The sequence below is a fragment of the Rhea pennata genome, chromosome 3 (assembly GCF_028389875.1).
Source record: "Rhea pennata isolate bPtePen1 chromosome 3, bPtePen1.pri, whole genome shotgun sequence".
NCBI classification, from domain to species: Eukaryota; Metazoa; Chordata; class Aves; order Rheiformes; family Rheidae; genus Rhea; species Rhea pennata.
The window spans coordinates 28,184,961-28,204,295 of NC_084665.1; the positions used below are offsets into that span (position 1 = coordinate 28,184,961).

At 38.2% G+C, this 19,335-nt stretch overlaps 1 protein-coding gene across 2 annotated transcripts in view; it reads left to right on the forward strand.

The window, feature by feature from the left end:
• The window catches only part of EML4 (EMAP like 4), a 159,966-nt gene that overhangs the window by 84,462 nt on the left and 56,169 nt on the right, over positions 1–19,335 (forward strand). Inside the window, exons 2-4 of one of the 2 annotated variants that reach the window (XM_062571892.1) lie at positions 1,571–1,753; positions 12,657–12,786; positions 18,359–18,532. In XM_062571892.1, coding sequence (XP_062427876.1) covers positions 1,571–1,753; positions 12,657–12,786; positions 18,359–18,532 — 487 coding nt within the window. The remainder of the gene's footprint in view (positions 1–1,570; positions 1,754–12,656; positions 12,787–18,358; positions 18,533–19,335) is intronic. The other variant, XM_062571893.1, reaches the window with a different exon arrangement.

Genomic DNA, 19,335 nt, shown 5'->3' on the forward strand with positions numbered 1-19,335 from the left:
TTTCTTGAAAACAATTTACACAATTTCAGTTGAAAGTAGTAGGAGCTCTGTGTTTTTATTGATGTAGTCATTCAGTTTAATAATTATGAGTATATTTCATTTCACTAGTAAAATTTTGTTTTAATAATTTTGTGTAGTAATTTTGTTCAACTTAAGCATTATTTGCTTCTTCTGTAGAGTGTATCAAATATTAAGGCTTTATCAGTTCTAATAACCGGGAAATTGGTGTTAAAATCCTTAATCTCTTTCACCTGTAATTCATTGGAGGGATTTGGCCCAGTGTTTTATTTGCTTCCATTTTAAGAGTGATGCCTTTATGCAAGTAGTTCAAAGCTTAAGACTTTGAAATAGAGTAGTGAATAGCGTTTCAGGATTACAGCTTTATATTAACTTTCTCTTTTTTTTTTCCTTGTTGTTTGTTCATCCTATTAGTGGGTTAAAGTTTGGATTATATGTAATCACAGTAATAATATCCAGCCTTTTATCTTTATGTGTAAATTTGCTGTTTGGATACGTTTTATAATGTCTAGACTCATACTATCTGCTTATATGTACATTAGAGGTAAATTTTCTAAATTTTTTCATAAACCTGTGATCTTGTATTAAAAGTTTTCTTGGAATATTAGTAAGTCCAAATCAGGATAGATAAGGAATTCAGTACCTTTTTGTTTGAGTAACGTTCTTCTATGGATCTCTTTTACTGATTGCACTGTGATTTATTGAAACAGCCAAATATAAAATCTGTTATGTATTATTTTGGCTTGGCAGAAATAATGCAAAGAACTGTCAAAGGCAAAGAATATGCAGAAGCTGTAATTTCCTTTTTACCACTGAAGAATAGATTTGGCTGGATTATGCCTTCAATACTAATCTATCTCTGTGTGGCCAAACAGATTTTTGGAACCATTTGTAGAGTATTTATTTTCTGTTCGCTTCAGGCCAAATGTTATAATGTCGTATATTTTTTTTGAACATGCAGAGTGATGATGTGAAAAGAAAAAAAGAAAAAGGAGGAATTGGAGTTGAGAACTCTAATCTAGACTGCTTAAATTGAGACCATCACTTGATGTAATTAGGTCATGGCTAGCTATACTTAAATATTCAACTGTGAATTATTTTTTAAGCATTACATTCTGCTTTAAAATGAAGGATCATATTTAAAATTCTCCAACAGTTCCAAGAGGATGTTTGCAAAATGTGGCCACAGTTTTATATCTTTTCAATTAATTCAGTTGGCTATTTAAATAAACTTAATTTCAGTCATTCTTCTACTGATAGAACATGTTTTCCTTTTGCAGTATTTTAATGGAAAGCATCCTTCTTGTATCATCGTAGCAGGATCACACTCTTTAAACCTTCTATATAAGCTTATATTTAGCAGTGCTTCTGACTAGAAGCATTTATTCAATATGTGAAATATAATATCCATTTCTTATTTCTTTGAGCATCTTCAGTATTCTTAAGTGATGAGACAGACATACTTGTGATGTATGCTTTTTTTTTTCCTATAGTTTTTGTTTTGATCAGAGCAACTAAATGTTTCTTTGTATCCTATTTCCCTTCCAAACAGATGATAGCATCTCAGCTGCAAGCACCTCTGATGTCCAGGACCGTCTTTCAGCCCTAGAGCTGAGGGTACAGCAGCAAGAGGATGAAATCACTGTGCTGAAAGCAGCATTGGCTGATGTGCTAAGACGCCTTGCTATCTCCGAAGACCATGTAGCTTCTGTGAGAAAATCAGCTCCAAGTAAAAGTAAGCCCGTATTTGGTAAATTCTTTCTTGAAGCAGAACATAATGATTTAGAGTTTTATGAATGGAAAGCTTTCTAAATGATAACTTCTTTTCTTTCCTGTCTTGTTTGGAGAAGCAGGTATATTTTGAGGGTGGTGGTTTTTTAGTTGCTTTTATGGGAGACTTCATAATGTATGGTTAATAAATATCTGAAATGTGCTTACTAATCATACTGTTTGCTGACATTTCTGTGTACTTGAATCCTCTGTGAAAATTTACCTTTGTCTTTGTAAAAAGGTTCCTTTCTAATTTAAATGATAGTGTTTTATAACTGGAGTGCCTAGGGTGGGTGCCTCCTAGGCTTCTGAAGCTTTAGAGAAGTTCAGGATTTTAGTTTTGGCTTGGCTTTGCACCTAGAAGTTTTTCTAGCTAGACATGTATTAGAGGTTACATTACCCCTGCTTCTAAATAAAAAAATAAGTTTTGCCTCCAAATAAGGGAATTTTCAGAATGTGTTTATTTTCTTTGTTCGTATGTGCAGATCATTCATCACCACTAGGTTTTCTGTATGAAGTGGCCTTGCAGCCACTCAGCAATGCATCACTGGACTCAACATGGCGAATAATCTTTTCGCTGTAACTTTGAAATGCGTAGGATTGCGTAGGATTGTTTAAAAATAAAGAAACTGGATGCCGTTTGCAGCACTTTTTAGATATATGCGTGAATATTTCCTTTTTTTTTCCATGACTATTTTCTTTTATGTTCAGGAGAGTTAGAGCTCTGAGTTGTTTGAATTTACTCCAACTTAATTGCATATGTAGCAAGGTGCAGGGATATATATTAGTTATGTCTATTAAGTCTATGGCTGAAAAAAAGGTATAATTCACGGTTCTAATTTTCCACAGTGGAGAGGAGACTATAAATGTGCATATCTCCATCAAACTGTGTGTAGTGCAGAATTCTCTGAGCTTGATTCCATTACTTCTGCTGTGAAATCATTATACCAACATGATAGTCGACCTGACCTGACCCTGTGGCGAAGCGTAGCCTTTGTTTGGGTGGCTGCATTATACAAGTTGAAATACTCGAGCTGAAAACGCTGAAAGTTTGAATTATTTTAGACATGGCAGAGAGCTCAAATTGTTGTAATTGTGTTTTTACTGCCTCTCTGACAGATGGGAGGGAGTGATGATGCTTAATTGGTTTGGACTCTGAATTCTGCCATTCGCTCTTATTTGATAATTGGCAGACAGTTGTCAGCCATGCTTGGAAATACAACTTTTCTCTACCCAATGTACATCTCTTGTCTCATCAAGATTCAGGCTTCCTTGTCAAACTCTGTAAACAAGGTTCTAACAAGTATTTCGGCTAAATCAGTTCAGTGATTTTAAATCAGTTGTGCTGTCCATAATAACAAAAAGAGAATTTTTAAGTGCAAAGCTGGATAAAATATATACAAGTTAGAACCGTTTTCTTCATTTTTGTGTACAGAGGAGCTAGAATATGCACAAACGTGGCCACATGCCTTTGACTTGAAGCAGCCTAATATCCAGCAAACTCAGTACACAGATAGGGCAAATGTGCTGTGTTCTGCAAAATGCCTTGTGTGGGTTTGGGGCCATGCAGAATTCTCCAGGTGAATTTGTTCAGTGAAGAAGAAAGTAATTTTTTCTTGTAGGGAGAGGAAGAAATCTAAATCTCTGCAGCTTTGTGGTATTATGTCTCCACCCAGTTAATGATAATGGGAGCATGTAATTTTGAGGAAAGAATTTGGTGGCGGGGGGAGATATGTGCATAGCTATTACATGAACAAACATGAATTATGACTAATTGATGTTATATTTAATTTATGGAGGAAATGTCTGCTTTATCTTCAGTTACCTAATACCACAAGGCAAGAATTCGCTTCACTGTTTATTGTATCCCAGCTACATTATATGGTATAAAAATAGCATAAAATAAAATGATTGTTAACATACAGTCACTAGAATTTTGTACAGGTCTCAAGTTAGTTTCAGACTGAGCTTGAGATTTGTATAATCTTAAATTTACTTTGAATGAGTGCTTTGGAAAAAGATCATACATGTTTCTTGCAACGCCACGGGTTTTTCTTGTGCTTTCCATATTTTAAGTTCATTCAATGGATGAAGAATTCATGAAACACTTTTAACAAGATTAAATAATTAGGGAATGCATAGAATTGTCAGGAGATATGAATTGTCAAATGAAAGTAATAGTGAAGTCATTGTTAATTTTTCTTTCAGCTGTTGTACGGGTACATAACAGGCTCTTACTAGTCAAATCGTGGTTACTACAAAGGTTATTGAATTCCTCTAAAACTCTTTGGTGTTGGTGATCCTATCAAGAGTCTGGATTTCTGCATTGTGACAATTAGTGCAGTTTCACAGAAATATAGATAGCCTTTTAAAAAAATACTTAGAGAATGTTTTAATTCAAGAAAGTCTTACAGCAGCATTGAAATATGTACTGCCATAAGTAATGAGCATCAAGAATAGATGTATGTATATTTCTGAGTATATTCTGAGAGAAGTGGTTAATTTGAGATATGGCAAGAGAAATGTAAGAAAATGTATGGAAAATATGGTGAGAGAACTATTTCTGAAATACGGATTGTAGTACTGGCAAAAGTAATCTTGAATATTAAAACAAGAGTTTTAATCTATCTGAGTAGCAGACAGTATCTTATTTAAAATATCTTTAAAGTATCTTATATTTAAAACCTCTTCATGCTTTCTTTAACCAGCTCAGCAGTCTCTTTGAAGAGATACATTTCATATGCTAAAAATAATTGTTATGAACAGACCAAATCATGTTGATAGGGACAAATATAGGTCACATTTTAGCTGACTTTTCTCATTCCAAAGTTGATAGTCCATCTTAGTGCAACAAGAGATCTTGGCATCCTTTGTTTTTGTTTGTCTGTGTTGCATCTCTTTCATCATGAACGAATTCTGTTTTTATTTTCTATCCTTTTATTGATTGAATCAACCATAGATGAAACTAAATTTTTTGCGTTATCTTTGTGTAGCCTCTTTTTTTTTCCTATAACTTTTTTTGTATGCTTGCTTTGGTCTTAGTCCAGGCTTCAGTGAGGATTTTCATAGGGCATGGTTTGGGGGTTGTGGGATTTGTTTTCTTTTTTAATAGATGTCTTGGCAAGTAGTATTTCTTTGGTGGGAAGTTCTTTGCTTTTGGCAGCTCTGCGCTCTTGTTGCCACATGTGTCTGCCCTTGATTGATGCAGTTAACATTCACAAAAAGTTCCAAAAAAAAGATTACCTGGACACTGAAGAAAAGGAAAGCGTAAAGCAGTCTGGCACTTGTGGCTGCCAGAAAGATAGATTGGCTCGCAGCTGGTGCCTGGTAAACCTATTAAGATCTTTCAGGGTGTCAAAACGTATGTAACAGGAGAATTTATCCCTCGGGCTCTGGGTGTGGAGACAAGTTTGTGGCACACAATGGCACTGGGAGAGTAGCTCAGACTAATCACATCAGCAGGGTATGCGCCCTTGCCTGAAAAAGGGGCTGTCTACCAGAAAGTATGTCTTGCATATCTGCCTGTAGAGGAAAAAGAGTTCATGTCCTTTTTCTGGACTTGAAGCAATGAGGAGGCTGGTCACAGATTGAATCTCCCAGAGGAACATTTCTTATTGCTTGGACAACAATTAATATCAAATAATTTGTATGCAAATTTGAGTTGCAAAGTGAAATTGAAGAAAGCGGGTGGCAGTTGGCAGAGATTGGCTCCCACGGCAGTGGGGACAGGCAGACGAAGAGGCATTTATTTTATCGAAGCAAAGATCTCGGGAATCTGCAACGGCAGCTGCATGTGGGAAATGCAGCGCGGTGGATTTTTACAGCTCTGGAGAGCTCTTCCATGCTTTTCTGCTGCCTTCTCTGGTGTGAAGTGGTGCCTCTGCTCAGTAAGAACCCCAAATTAGTATCTCATGTCAAATCCTATCTTGTTGCGCTAATGTAAGCAAAGCATTTCAGATGGATTTTTTACCTTATGTCAACAGTGGTTTCATTTCAATAATGTTAAGTCATTTCTTTATTTTAAATTAACAAAAATTGACTTCAGGAATTCAGTAAGCTACATTAATTAAAGCATAAGATAGGCTTGTATTTGTGCCTTCAGTCTTACTTAACCCTTTTAATGAACATAATTGTTTTGATGATAGGGTACACATTTAAGTTGTAGAACTAGTAAATGTTCAAGCTCCTGAAAATAGAAGTATAGATAAGAAAATATTCACAGTAGTGATGGAATATAGGCCACACTTACCTGCCATATTAAGACCAACCTGGCAAGCTTGTACCTGTGTCATTTTACTCATGGGGACAGTCCAACTGAGGTCTGCAGGCTGTATGCTCACATAATGAATTACGACACTCTTGAGATCTTAATGGGTTTTCCAGGTACCGGTTTTAGTGCAATCTGTTCTTTCTGCATTAAAATTCTTCATTTCTACATTACTTCCCATTTTTTCCCCATATTCTCTTTTTCTCTTGTCCATCTGCTCCATTCTTTGCTGTTTTTCCCATCATACTTACTACTCTCGATCTTCTCATACTTCCCTTCATTCAAAGAATCTGAACTAGATGGCATTAATGACCTAAGGGTCATTAACCAACTAAACCAAGTTTACAAAAATACAAAGGAAGAGGAAAAGCCAGTTTTAGTTTCTGCAGTGAAGCAATTCTGTTCACTGGAGAAAACATTCAGAGGTGTAGGAGTGTAGAATTATTTTTTCAGTTGTGGTGATAAGTACCTTAATTCTTCTTGCATGTTCTTCTTCATAGTTTTGGATATATGTTTTCTGCATTTATGTACTTGTTGGAACAGCTTCACAAATTCTCCGCATCATGGAGAGTGATAGAGTAGCACTCAAGCTAAAAATAGCAGTGTTTGAAATATTAAATGGTGGCAGTACATTTTTTAAAATAAAAAATAGATTATTGTTTGTAACACTTGAGGAGTAGTTTTGTCACTGTCAGAGTATATCCAGTTGTTTCGCAGTACCATACTTAAATCCGAAAGAGGAAATAGATATTTATCTCATTTGGAAATTGGTTGAGGAAGTAGATGGCACCTTTGGAAAAGCGTTGCAAAAGAATAGCACTTCAGGGAGGGAGAAGAAAAGGGGCCATGTGTGATTAGCAAGCTGTTGGCTCTCCCATGTTAAGGAGCTCTTCAGTTGCCCAGCGCAGCAGTTTGAAATTCCTGCCCGAAGAGCCATGTGTCGGAGCAGGGGCTTGGCTCCCCTGGACTTCCAAGAATGCAATACCTGAAAAAACAATTTTATGTCTCTATCAGAATCAGTTATAAAATGTGTGCATTGGCAGTTTAAGTCACCAGTTACAAACTAAGTAAGAAACTTGTAAATAAATGTTTAATCATCCTTAAGATTTTAGATAATTTATCTCGACATGGTAACCACTGAGAGGAATTCACTTGCATCTAAAGATACTATTTTTGCAGTTGCTATACATTCTCAAACCATTGCATATTTAACATGCCTCTATTCAGATAGTTTATTTCCTTTTAATAGGGAATGTTAAATAAGATATGCTTAATAACCAATAGCCAGCTGAGACTGGTGAAATTGTAGTTCAATGGAAAGGTATAAGAAGCATCTGAAGTACTTTTTCAGCTACATATAATTGCTGATAGAAGAGAAAACATGCTTAGCAAAACTTAATTTCCTCTTAAAGTTATATTATTAAACAAGATGGAGTATTACCTCTAGGTAGTGAATGGAACTGATTTTTTTCCTGATTTGTTGATTATTTTAGAACTAGAATCTTACCTTGACCTGTAATTTTTGTTTATGTGATAGAAGAAAGAAAACGTTTCTGTGACTTAAGAAGACTTAACCAGAATTTAACTCTATTGTGTTAACTTACTATTTGACCCTAATAGCTGAATAAACCAAAATGCTGAGGGGGAGGAGGGGGGCATAGAGGGGGGGGGATTTTTGCCTGCATCTTCCATAAGTTGAATGATTTGACATTCTTTGAAATTTCGGAAGGAAAGGAATGACTGTAGTTGTTTTCATACAGTTTGTTTTAATGTGTTGAAGTAAGTTTCAGATTTATTGTAATTTCAAGTTTATTTTTGATGGCTTTATTTTTAAGAAGGAATTGTTAGTAAATTCTTATGTTCTGCTACGTTTAGAACTATTTAAATCTCTGTGGCTCGCCTGTGTGGGTTCTCTTGTGTCCAGTAGTGTTATTGAGGATAGACTGTAAATTTTTCCATGGCAGGAGTATTAAACTGGGTTTCTGTCCTTCAGGCCATCATATTTACTTCCTGAAAACCTTGAAGCATATAATATATTTGAGATACCTCTATTTCTCTCAAATTTTGCTGAAAATAAATTATTCTAAGCTTGTTGGAAGAGAATTGATATCACATGCCTTATATCATAAAAAAGCTAAAAGTTTCTGATTTAAATAAATCTTTTTTATTCTAGGAAATAATTTGTTGAGGGTTTTTGTTTTAAATCCACCTAGATGGAGTATATGCAGATGATATTTCAACATAGCTGCAGTTACTTACTCTGAATTGAGATTTTCTGAAGAAAGGAAAGAAGGATTTGACTTCTCCTTGTAAGAAAGGCAGTTTACCTGACAACATCAGCAAACTTGAAGTCTTAAATTCAGCAAATCTTTGTTTCAATTAACACAAGTAAAGGTCATAATAAATTATAAATGCCTTGGGAATAAAGTGAATTGCTAACTGATACTCAGCTCTTGTACCTTAAGTGTATGTTTGAAAATAAAAGCCATTGTGTTAGCACAAGACACGCATTTTCAAACCTTACCACTACCTCTTGCAGATTTGCTTCATTTTTTTCCCAGTTAGCTAAGAAAGACTGATAAAGCGTTGGAAATAGATTCTTCGTTTATTGTGGTCTGCTCTTTCTAATCTTTCTTATCTTTCATTCACACATTGGTATAGTTGACACGTTAATGAAATGCTTCTTTTGAACTCAGCAGATACCATTATATGCAAATTATCAAAACAGGCGAATCTTTATCCACAAATGACATTTTTTACATCTTTGATCTCTGAGAATTTGGCTTTAATCCTGGTCAGTGTACACTGGCTTTCATTTTACGTTCAGTTTGTGTCTGGCTCTTATTACAAACCAACAGATAAAGCTGAGTGCTGTTCAGTCTGAAAAATTTCAGACTGTTTGTATTAAAGTGACATATAATGTGATATTGGCAGAGATGTGCAATCTGGGTGCTGGGAAAACTTAATTGTTTTAGTCTATTGATCTGGAATTTGTTTTCTCTGTGCTGCTTCATCATTTCATGGTTCTTTTGAAGCAAAACTGCCTTGGCTGCTTTGGAAGGATCTCTTTACAGTGGGGAAGGTTATAATGTTGTTAGTTTTTGAAACCTTTCGGCACTAGCAATGTGCAAGTCAAAAGCTGTGAAGACAATTGCAAGGTTTTGGACCCAGAGGACTGGCTTCCCTGGAGTTCCAACTTTGGTCAGAAAAATCAAAATTTCTGAGTTTTTGACTCTATGAGTAGTCAGTTTCTAATGCTCCACACTTTGAGACTTTTACATGGCTTAAACTTCTCTCTGTTTTAAATTGTAACGTGTTTGATTTACCAATGATTACTTGGGATTTTCTCCCCCCATTATAAACAGGTTTTCTAAAGTTCACTTTTGAAGATATAGTAAAAATTTAATACAGAGCTAGAAAAAAGAAGTATTTATAATTGACAAAGTTATTTATGTGTAGGGTTTGAACAGAGGCTTGTTGTGTGTGTGTATTTTTTGTTTGTTTGTTTTATGTCTGTGTTTTTTTCCCTTTCCCTTCATTTTATTGCACATTAAGGGTGGGACACATTAAAATCTTGCCAGTTGTAGTTCATTCTTGACTGTAAGAGCGGCTGATTTTATTTTATTTTATTTTATTTTATTGACTCTTGAAGATGATGCCAGTGCAGCTTCCCCCAGATTTTTGATGTTTTGGTGGTTACGTCAGTGTCCAAATACTTTCATCACTTTTTCAGGAAATCAATGAATCAAGAAATCAGAGTTACGTGTAATAGTTACATGTTAGAAAAATTGTTCTTACGTTGATTCAAAGTCTTCATCTTACATCTAACTTTGCTTACCACTCACTGAAATAAAGAAGTGCTCCACAGATCATTTAGCATGATCACTCCTTACAGAAGAACAACCAACCAAAAATTGTCTTAGAGGTGATAATATATCTTTATTGCAGTCAACAGGGTATGGAGCTGTTGATCTACAGTGTTATTCATGATCTCAGTTTTACCCTTTGACATAAGTTGCGGCTGACACTTGTCATATTTAGTAGGAGGAATTCTCTTAGATGCTGTTTGTGAGCAAAATGTTCATATTAATGTACTCCTTGCTCAGGAAAAGTAAGCATTTTTTCCCATCCTAGTAAGTGCCTATATCATTATATACTACCTGTCTGAAGTACTGCTGTTCTTTGCACTGGTTTTTACACTTCTCACCGAGTGCTTTGCCTGAAAACGATTGCTGTTAAATCTCCTGATTCACATCTCTGCAAAGCTGCTTCTGCGCTGGCTGGAGATGCATTGGTCTGTTATGAAAGTAGGCAGAGATGTCAAGGTCACATGCAGTTCAAGAGTGAATCAGAGGCCTTGATATTATGCATCTCCAGAAAGATGATGTTTGACTTGTCAGCGGAAGTAGAAGAAGCTAATTTATGTGCTTCTGCTGCTAGAAGTGCTTTCTGAGCCCGTATGTGTTTTGTTGTTATGTCTAAATTGCAGGAAGAGGTAAAAAAAAAGTTCTGCTTTTTATGTTGAGTATATAAACCTTAAAAGTGAAAGCTGTGTTCAAAATATGCACATCTTAAAGGTCTCTAAAGTGTAGCTGGTTGCAAAGAGCCACGCTAAGGGGATCTGTGCAGTGTTCGGGATCTGTGCAGTGTTCGGGAGCTCGACACCCGTCCTTGCAGTGTTTCGGAAGTTGTCCGTCATCTGTCAGCGCCTTCTGCAGGTTTCCCCCGTTCTCATCTCTGCCTCGAGCTTTCAGCGTGCTCCGTTTGGCCTCCCTGATCTCGGCTTGAGCCGAGCTTCCGCGCCGCTCGGGGCCGCGCGCCTCGGCCCGCTCCTGCCCTCCTGCAAGGACCTTGGATACCTGGCGTTCCCTTGGCGGATAGACTTGTATGTGAATTGCCCTTTTAAAATGGGAACATATTTAAACTCTCAGACTGCCTGAATTAAAGCTGCAATTTGACAAATTGACCAGATGCTGGTAGCGTTCGAGCGTTGCCCCTGTGTGTTAGTTTGTCCTTGGTGCGCAGAACAGTTGATTTGGCCTGAATGCTTTTTTTTACCATTCGTTTTTATCTTCAGGCCTCGTCCTTTATCTATTTCATGCTGCTCTAAGCCTGCCAAGAAAACAGGTTATTTTCCTCTCAATCTGTCTTTCAGGCTTGTTGCTGAAGTCCGAGTGATTGACGAACATTAAGATCTCATGCGATGTAGCAACAACTTACCCTCTGCAAAGTGAGGATGTAGCATGGAGCTAGTGTCAAATTTGATTTTTTTTTTTTTTTTTGAGTGGATAGTGTGAGATAAGATGGGATTTTTTTTTTCCTCAGAGCACGTAATGCCTCTGTGAGGGGAAAAGCACAGGTTTCAGAAACCGAGGGAGGCCTAAAGTGGTCTGTGAGTAAGAGCTCGCGCGTCGAGACAGGCACCCGCAGCAGGCGGGAGAGACTTTACGGGAACTAGGGAAAAGTCGGATGTGGGGAAAGTGCCGCCTGTTCCCCTGACCGTCCGCGTCTCAGAGGCAGGTCCAGAGGCAGTCGCCCGGCCGGCACGCAGCTCTTTAAATAGCAGCGCCTTCAACCGCCCCGTGCTCTTCCTTATGGTCCCCTCCTGCATTCGCTGCGTGTTTTCAAACTGCCGCGATGAGTGAAACGGGCGTCTGACGGGCGGCAGCCTCCTCCGCGCGCGCCGTCCGCGTGGGCGCACGCAGGGGGTCCGCAGCGCACCCGCCGTGCGCGGCGGGGCCTTCACGGCCCAGCCCGTGTGCCTCGCTCCCCGGGGGCGCGGGTGCTACCCGGCAGGCGCCTTCCCGAGGTGGAACGGGCACCTGGAAACAAGCCCGAAACGTCATCTTTTTCTTTCTTTCTTTTTTTTTTTTGAATGCTTAACATCACAACCCTTGAATTCTTTCACTGTAGACAGAGTTTCTGTCTGCAACTTCTTTTGAGCTTTAAATTAAAAAAAAAGAAAGGGAAAAGTCAGGGCATCATGTTATTTTTGAAAACCTGTCATGGTTTGGAACAGAGTCGAAGCAGTCTGTTAGTAAATCTGCTCCGATCTACTAACACCAGCAGTAACCTGTAATCCTCTCCATGGATCACAGCTGGAAAGGGACGTGATGTGTCACTGAACTAAGCTGCTTCCAGGCAGCGTGGGAGTGGAGAGACTGACTCCTGCCACAGGCTTCAGCTCCCAGGCGCCTCCTTTTGCTTCGCTCTTCCCTTTCTGCGTTTCCCAGCGCGGTGTGTCGAGTGCCTGCCCCCCTCCTGAGGGTCACTGCTGCGCCCGCAGCTCCGTTCCCTTCCGCCACCAGCCCTCTTCCTCGTATCGTGTCGCCTTGTTGTGTCCCCTGCCCGCAGTACTTCTCTCCCCTCAGCCCTGCCAGCCTGTTCCAGCCTTTCTTAGCCTCCCGGTTGTCCCGTCTCTGGCCGCCCGGGCTTTCCCGAGGCCTTAGAGCTGTCATGCGCGCGTGTACGGGCCGGATCGCCTTCCTGAATGCCGGAGCTGCTGCCATAGGATACTCGGCCCACCTCTGGTAGCTTTGGGGTTTTCAGATGGACCTCTGGGAAGCAGTTGTAAAACCTTATGTTTTTCAATTTTTTCTAGTTCAGCCAAGCCTCCGAGAAGCTATCTCAATGTCCTGTATAACCAACGGGAGCGCAGGAAGCAGGAAAACAAGCCACAGTTCTTCTGTATCTGTTGCCAGAAAAGAAACTCTTTCATCTGCTGCAAAAAGGTACCCACTGGCTATTAAAATTGAAATTATTATGTTTAATTCCTTTCCCTCCACACACCAGAAAGAGTTCAGTTTTGCTTTCTCACAACCCTCAGCAGAGCTTTCTGAAATGCAGTAAGGCAGGAATAAGCTCTAGAAATGTGGCATGTTGTTGGATTGCTTACAGCAGGATTCTAAAAAGAATTCATAAATGGAGACTATTTTTTATAGTATGTAGTGTCCAAAATACATTCTCACTAAGGGACAGAAGAGGCAAATGTATTTACTATATGGTGGAAATTCCTTCTGGTATTCATCTTAATGTTTTCTTTTTTCTTTTTTTTTTTTCCCTCCAAGAAAATAATAGGAAAACTTTGTCGTGAGTGCAATAGTAGGCAATAGCAAAAGGAATGCTATGAAACAGTAGTGAAACATAAAGCAAAAGTTTATATTTCTGTTGAAAAAATCTTAATATAGAATGTGGCTGCTTAGTTTTTTTAAAGGTTTGTCAGATCTCAAATGTATAAAAACAATACTGCTTAAATATTTGTAGTTTAAATGAGTTAAACTCCAAGCAATACCTTTTTTCCTTTATGTAGTGGTTTCAGCTACATACTGTCAGCAAAGTTCTATAATTACTTTTTTCTGTGGGGTCTCTTAGATAGTCATTACACGTCGTCTTTAGTCAGTAGTTTGCATCTATCTCTATTTGTTGGAGAGAACAGGCTGCCAGATATAGCCACAGAACAGAGAATACACTAACGTATAACTGTGGTAAATTATGTGAACAAATTCTTGGCCTCTGCAGAGTACTCTGCTAACTCCAGTAGCTGGTTTATCTTCTAGTGAGGATGTAAATACTGTGCATACAACAAGACAGGGAAATGATATATTTTGGGGAATAAAAAGGCTTTGTGCAAATATAAACTATATGAGAACAAAAGGGAGAAGGCTTAGTGCCCTTTGGAATTCACAAAGCCAGGATTATATCCTGCTCTTCACTCTTCTCACTTGTATAGCATTGCATATCTTTCTTTTTATTGAATTTTTTATGTTTACAGTTGAGAAACTGATTGCAGTATGTCTCCATCTGCTAGTATGACAGGCACTGGAACAAAAGACATTCCTGCAGGAAGGTATTTGTTAGTTAGCACTTTCCCATTAATTTTACCCATGTGGCTCTTGGCATTTTGATGAGAGCCAGTCCAATTCCTGTGTTCAGCTTGTGTTTTTGCTGAATCACCTTCTTGATTCATTGGCTGCTAAACATTTGACTACAGAAGAAGTGCAGAGTGGAGTGCTAGGCATCCCTTTCATGTGAATCGAGTCCTTTAGAAGGAGATCTGGATAGGTCAGAAGAGGAAAACCCTCATAATGAGGAGGGCTGTTGTCTCTCGGCCCCCAAACGAATTGTATAGGAGAGGATTTTGTGCTTCCCTTGCAGCTAAAGATAAGTAGCTCCCTTTTTCAAGGCTTGCTTTAGGAAGGTGCAAGTCCTCTGTTTGGTTGTCTACAACAAAACTAATCAGTGCTAAATAGTGTCCCTAGTAAGGAAGAGTGTTCATAAGGAAATTCAAAATTCACTTAACAAATTTAGGGTGTCTGTACTTAACATTTTTGTCATGACAAAAAGGAAGGAGGCCAAAGGAGAGTATCTGATGATGTTGGATCAGTTTGCCCCAACTTAGCTTTTCTTCAGGCTGGAGGTTTCAGCTAGTTCAGCAGGTAGACATAGTCATCTTTATGAATTTACTTTAGTTATCAAATTAATGTAAAATTAAGAATTATACTTTAGTTACCAAATGGTATTAAAGCCTGCCCATAATTTTTATTGTTCTAAATATATGTAGCCCTACTTTTTGTCACAAATAAAGAAGGCCTACTTTTGTCTGGACAAACAGTTACTGCTCTTGCAGTTTAGTGTCCCTGACTTGTGCAGTCTTAACAGTATTAAGTTTCTTAGGCTCTGGCCTATGTAGGCCTGCTCTCTCTAAGAATTTCTTCTATGAATAAACAATTTCATTTCATGAACAACTTAATCCTTATTCTGCTATCCTGAACACTGTGAAATCGTGAAGATGAGCTGATGACTCAGAAGCTGCACAGCAGCATCGAGTATCGTTTCACCAAAGGTATGCTAACATTTCAGCTGTCACTTCAGAAACACTAAAACCAGGGCTCAGGAATGTAGTGTGAACAACAGATAGAGGAAGCTTCATTGTCAGTGATCAAGTCATGTACATGTTTGGAATAGTTAAGCCTTGTAGTCTGGAACTGACATGTGATAGAGGAGCTGAAACAGGTTTCAACAAAAATGTTGTATACCTTCCTTATCACAAGAATTGGAAACGTGTTCCTATGTGGTACTGCACAGAGACTGTCACAGAGAGCTGTTTGATCGTTTTCCTTAAGACTAAATATACTTCTTAAAAAAGCTGCTGGTTAGAACAGTCTTCGTATTTCTGGATGACCACCCTCCACAATAGTTGCCAGCGTTGTGGTCCAAAGGATGAAACAGTGTATTAAGTGAAATCAGAGAAGCTGCAAAATTCGGACAGATAGTAATAATAGATTTCAGCTAGCCACATGTAGACTGAAGAAATGGTTCATCAAGTTGGGATTTGGAAAGAATTTTTGGACGCATTAAATGACTGCTTCCCAGAACCAGTAGTCTTCAGAAACCCACAAAAAAGGTGCTATACTTGATTTGGTTTCAGTTATTGCACAAGACCTCAGTCAAGAGGTATTAGTGGGAGAGCCACTCTGTAGTAGCAGTCATAATACAATTAAGCTGAAGATTTTAGCAGGAGAGAGCAACTAAATATATCTAGAACACAGATATTCAATACCAAGAAAGTGAATAATGTGGAAATGTGGCAGTTAATTTAAAATGGCATTGAAAAACAAGCCTACAAGTAACCCAGAGGTGACTTAAAAACACTTCACTGGAAGCCCAGGTGCACTCTGTGCTGCAATTCGGAAAGAAAACAGGAGTGCTCCGGTGACTCTCTCAGCTCAACAGAGAAGTTGAGGAGTGAACCTAGTGGTGGGGGGGTGGAAAAGTCATGATGTGCAGTGAGGTCTTTGCAGCCATGTGTGCTGCTGATGGCCCTGAGGAGAGTCCCGCTCTTAAACGCTGTGGTTTCTAGGAGGTGGATCAGATGGGTTTGGATAAGAATGCAGGAAATATGAGACCAAGCAGTGAGTTAGGGGATACAATGCTCTCTGCTGGTGGCATTCACCCACGCAGTCTGGAGCGATTTGGAAGGGAGTCGCAGAATTGCTGGCCTGTGGCTGCCCGCAGTATAGTACGGGAAACGCAGGGAGAATGGATGGCAAGTAACAACCACGATCGTGAGCTCTCTTATGCCACTGTCGGAGGCAGAGCAAGGGGCTCGCTGGACTGTTGCTCTGGCCGAGCAGCACCGGCGTTGGTGTTTACCTGCAGGCTGGAGTTCTGTAAGTCGTTGCATGGGCTTGTCATCTGTCGTCCTGCTGGAGCCCACATCTCTTTTACCAGCGACAGGCTGTACTTTGACAGCTCTGAGAGAGGAAGGGAAAATTCTAAGCTGTGTCTTTCTGAAGGACTGTTCCTTAAAAAAGCATGCTCTACCCTAGTAGATTGACTTCACTGTGCGTAATTCTACATTTATGGGAGCATGAATGCAGGGTTCTATAAGCATGCCTGCCAGGGCAGTAATAAAGAGCCTCTTATTATTTTCTTTAGGGAAAAGACATTCTTAGAGTTTACTTTTCTATACTGCATTTCTTGCCAGAGGCAGTGAAAAAAAGATTAAGATTGCTCATTGTGTTCCTGTAGCTAATAAAGCAAGCTAAGTCTTGTGATGAAAGTATTTTTAGGATTCTAGCTAATTGGGGTCCTCTGGCTATAAATTTATTTACTAAAACCCCACAATTCTTCAAGCTTCTTTCTCCACGATCACATATATGGCTTACAGAAATGCAAAAAGCACATTCTGTTTTGTTTTCATTTGTCTTTCTGAAAAGAAAATTCAACTTTGATGCATTGTTTTGAAGTGTTTAAATGATTGATGCATTTAAAGAAGAAATCCTAAGTGATCTTTATATTTTGTATTTTATTTTATTATGATTTATTTGACCTATTCTTCAGTGCTGCTTTGGAAGGATTTAGAAAAGTTGTCAACTCTTTTAAATGTTGCGGGTTTCCTCTCAGTGACAGATAATATATTTCAGTTGAGATAACAAATGAAATGGAAAGAGACTCTAGTGTTATTAGAATTGGGCCCTATTTGTTTATATTAAATGTTGACTTTGTATTTTTCAGTTTCCTGTAATAATAATAATAATAATAAAAAAAAGTAAATGAAGCCTGAGTAATTAATAATTCAGATAGGGGGAGAGGGTAGTGATGTGAGAAAGTAGAAATCTTTGGCTTTCTCTATTCTGTTCTAAAAGGTAGAATTTCTTTTTTTTTTTTTTTTGTTTTTCTTCACTTTGTAGGTTCTTCCGAACTTAAGAGAAAAATCCCTCCCTTCCCCCTCCCCCCCCCCCTTTTTAGTGCTCGTATCTTGCTTTTTTTGTTTCAATGAGAAATTTCTTCTGGAAGATGTCTTTTAATCTTTTTTAAAATATACAATATACTACAGAATGCTTTTTTTTTTTTTTTTTTTTCCCCTCCCCCCTCAGGTTCTGCTGCTGTTTGTATTAATCAGTATATTGGAAGGCATACTGTTTTATCCAAGTACCCTTTAACTATCTTGCCCTTGACTTAGTGGACCTTAATAAATCTAAGATTGTTAATGACATGTATTTAAAGCTGTTTCAAATGTTAACCTAATAAATACAGCACTAAAAAAAAATGATGATGTATTCTTGGCGTGTTTATGGAAAGCTTTAAAGAAGTGACAAGATAGTTAGTCAACTACAAATCAAAATAGCAATGAGTTTTCAGCGATGGTTTCCTTTGGTGAGCTGTGCTGCTGGCTAGTCAAAGCCAAGTCTCCTGCAAAAGCAATGCACTCTTCTGATGGCAGCGCAGAGATAGTGCCCAGCACTTCCAGAAAGAGCACCAGAGAGGTTTGCTTCTCAACAGGTTGAAGCTGATCAGAGATGGGGCAAGTTGCACTCCTGTCTTGCACTTGCTTTCAGCCTTGGCTGATGGACCACTGAGGTAGTTTGGGAAACAGAACTATACAAAAAAGATTTTTCTGAAGGTTGGCAGAGTTAATGGTGTATCGAGTTGTGTCTGGTTTGAACTGTGTAGAACCACTGTAGGAAGCAGGGCATCTTCAGAAGAAGTTACATTCAGTTTTAAATCAGAATAAACTTAATGCATGTATGCAGAGAAATAAGTAAATAAACCTTCTCTCTCCCCTTTTTATTTCTGTAACTTGTGAGTAAATCTTCTTTTAGTGAAACACATTGGTAATTAACTAATCTGAACAGAGTCTGTAGATAATCAAGCGTTCTTTTGGTGATTATATGTAAGTTGTGACACGCTTCTCCCATCTTTTCAAATAGTGCATTTTCTCCCACTTTTTTAATTTATTTGCTTGTTCTCTCTTTTTTTTTTTTTTTTTTTTCCTTCCCCATGTTATACTTTATTTTACAGCGGTACAGAAAAAAAGAAGGAAAAACCTCCAGGACAGAAAGAAAAAAAAGAGGAATCCCATTCTAATGATCAAAATCCACAAACTCAAGCATCACCTTCTCCCCAGCCCTTCTCACAGACTCTCCAAACACACAGGCAAACTCAAGAAAGCAAGAGTTCTGCTCCAGCTAAAAGGTTTTCACAGTACCACAGTACAGAACTAGAAAACGGTTGTAATGATACTGAGTTCATGTTAGACAACAAGTCATGTGAAATAATTCCAATTTCACAATCAAGTTGATGAATGATTAATAATTTTTTGTGCTAGAAAAGATGCATTCAATGTACGTTGCAACGGAACAAATACCTAAAAATGCAGTATTCTTTGACTGAATTTTTAAGATGAGAAAGCATTTCATTCTCTGTCATTACTTGAAATCCTAATATGGTAAAGATAGATTACCTCTAATCAGTCATTCTAAAAATACATAACAACGACTCTGACTTGATCTTTCTCAAAATATGCTTCATAAGTTTTGACCGAAATAGCTGAACTGTGGCGTGTATTTTACACGTGACCACTTACAAATGTTGTAACATCACTGGTTAAATACTAGTATCATTGCAACCCTTCCTTTGGGTGTCTGTCTTCTCAAATTATTCTGTAATGTGACTGCATTTTGCTCCTGCCTGCAATCTCTGCTAGGTTGCAGAATGATCTGATTCACTTTAGTTCTGATTCTTTACATATGTGAAGTCCTGTTTTTTTTACACCCAAATAAAAGAACTGCTTGGCTTGAGTGAAAGTAGGAGTATGTTTAGGCTCACGCCTCTATGTTCCTGCTGATTTTGGTGGGAAATAGGCACATACTGTTTTTTATATGGCTAAATGGATTTTTAAAATCCAGTAAATGGATTTTAGGACTTGGGTGATTATTTTTGAATTTAAAAAACATGAAGTTCACTCAGTGTGGATTTATTTATTTGGAAAGTTTGGG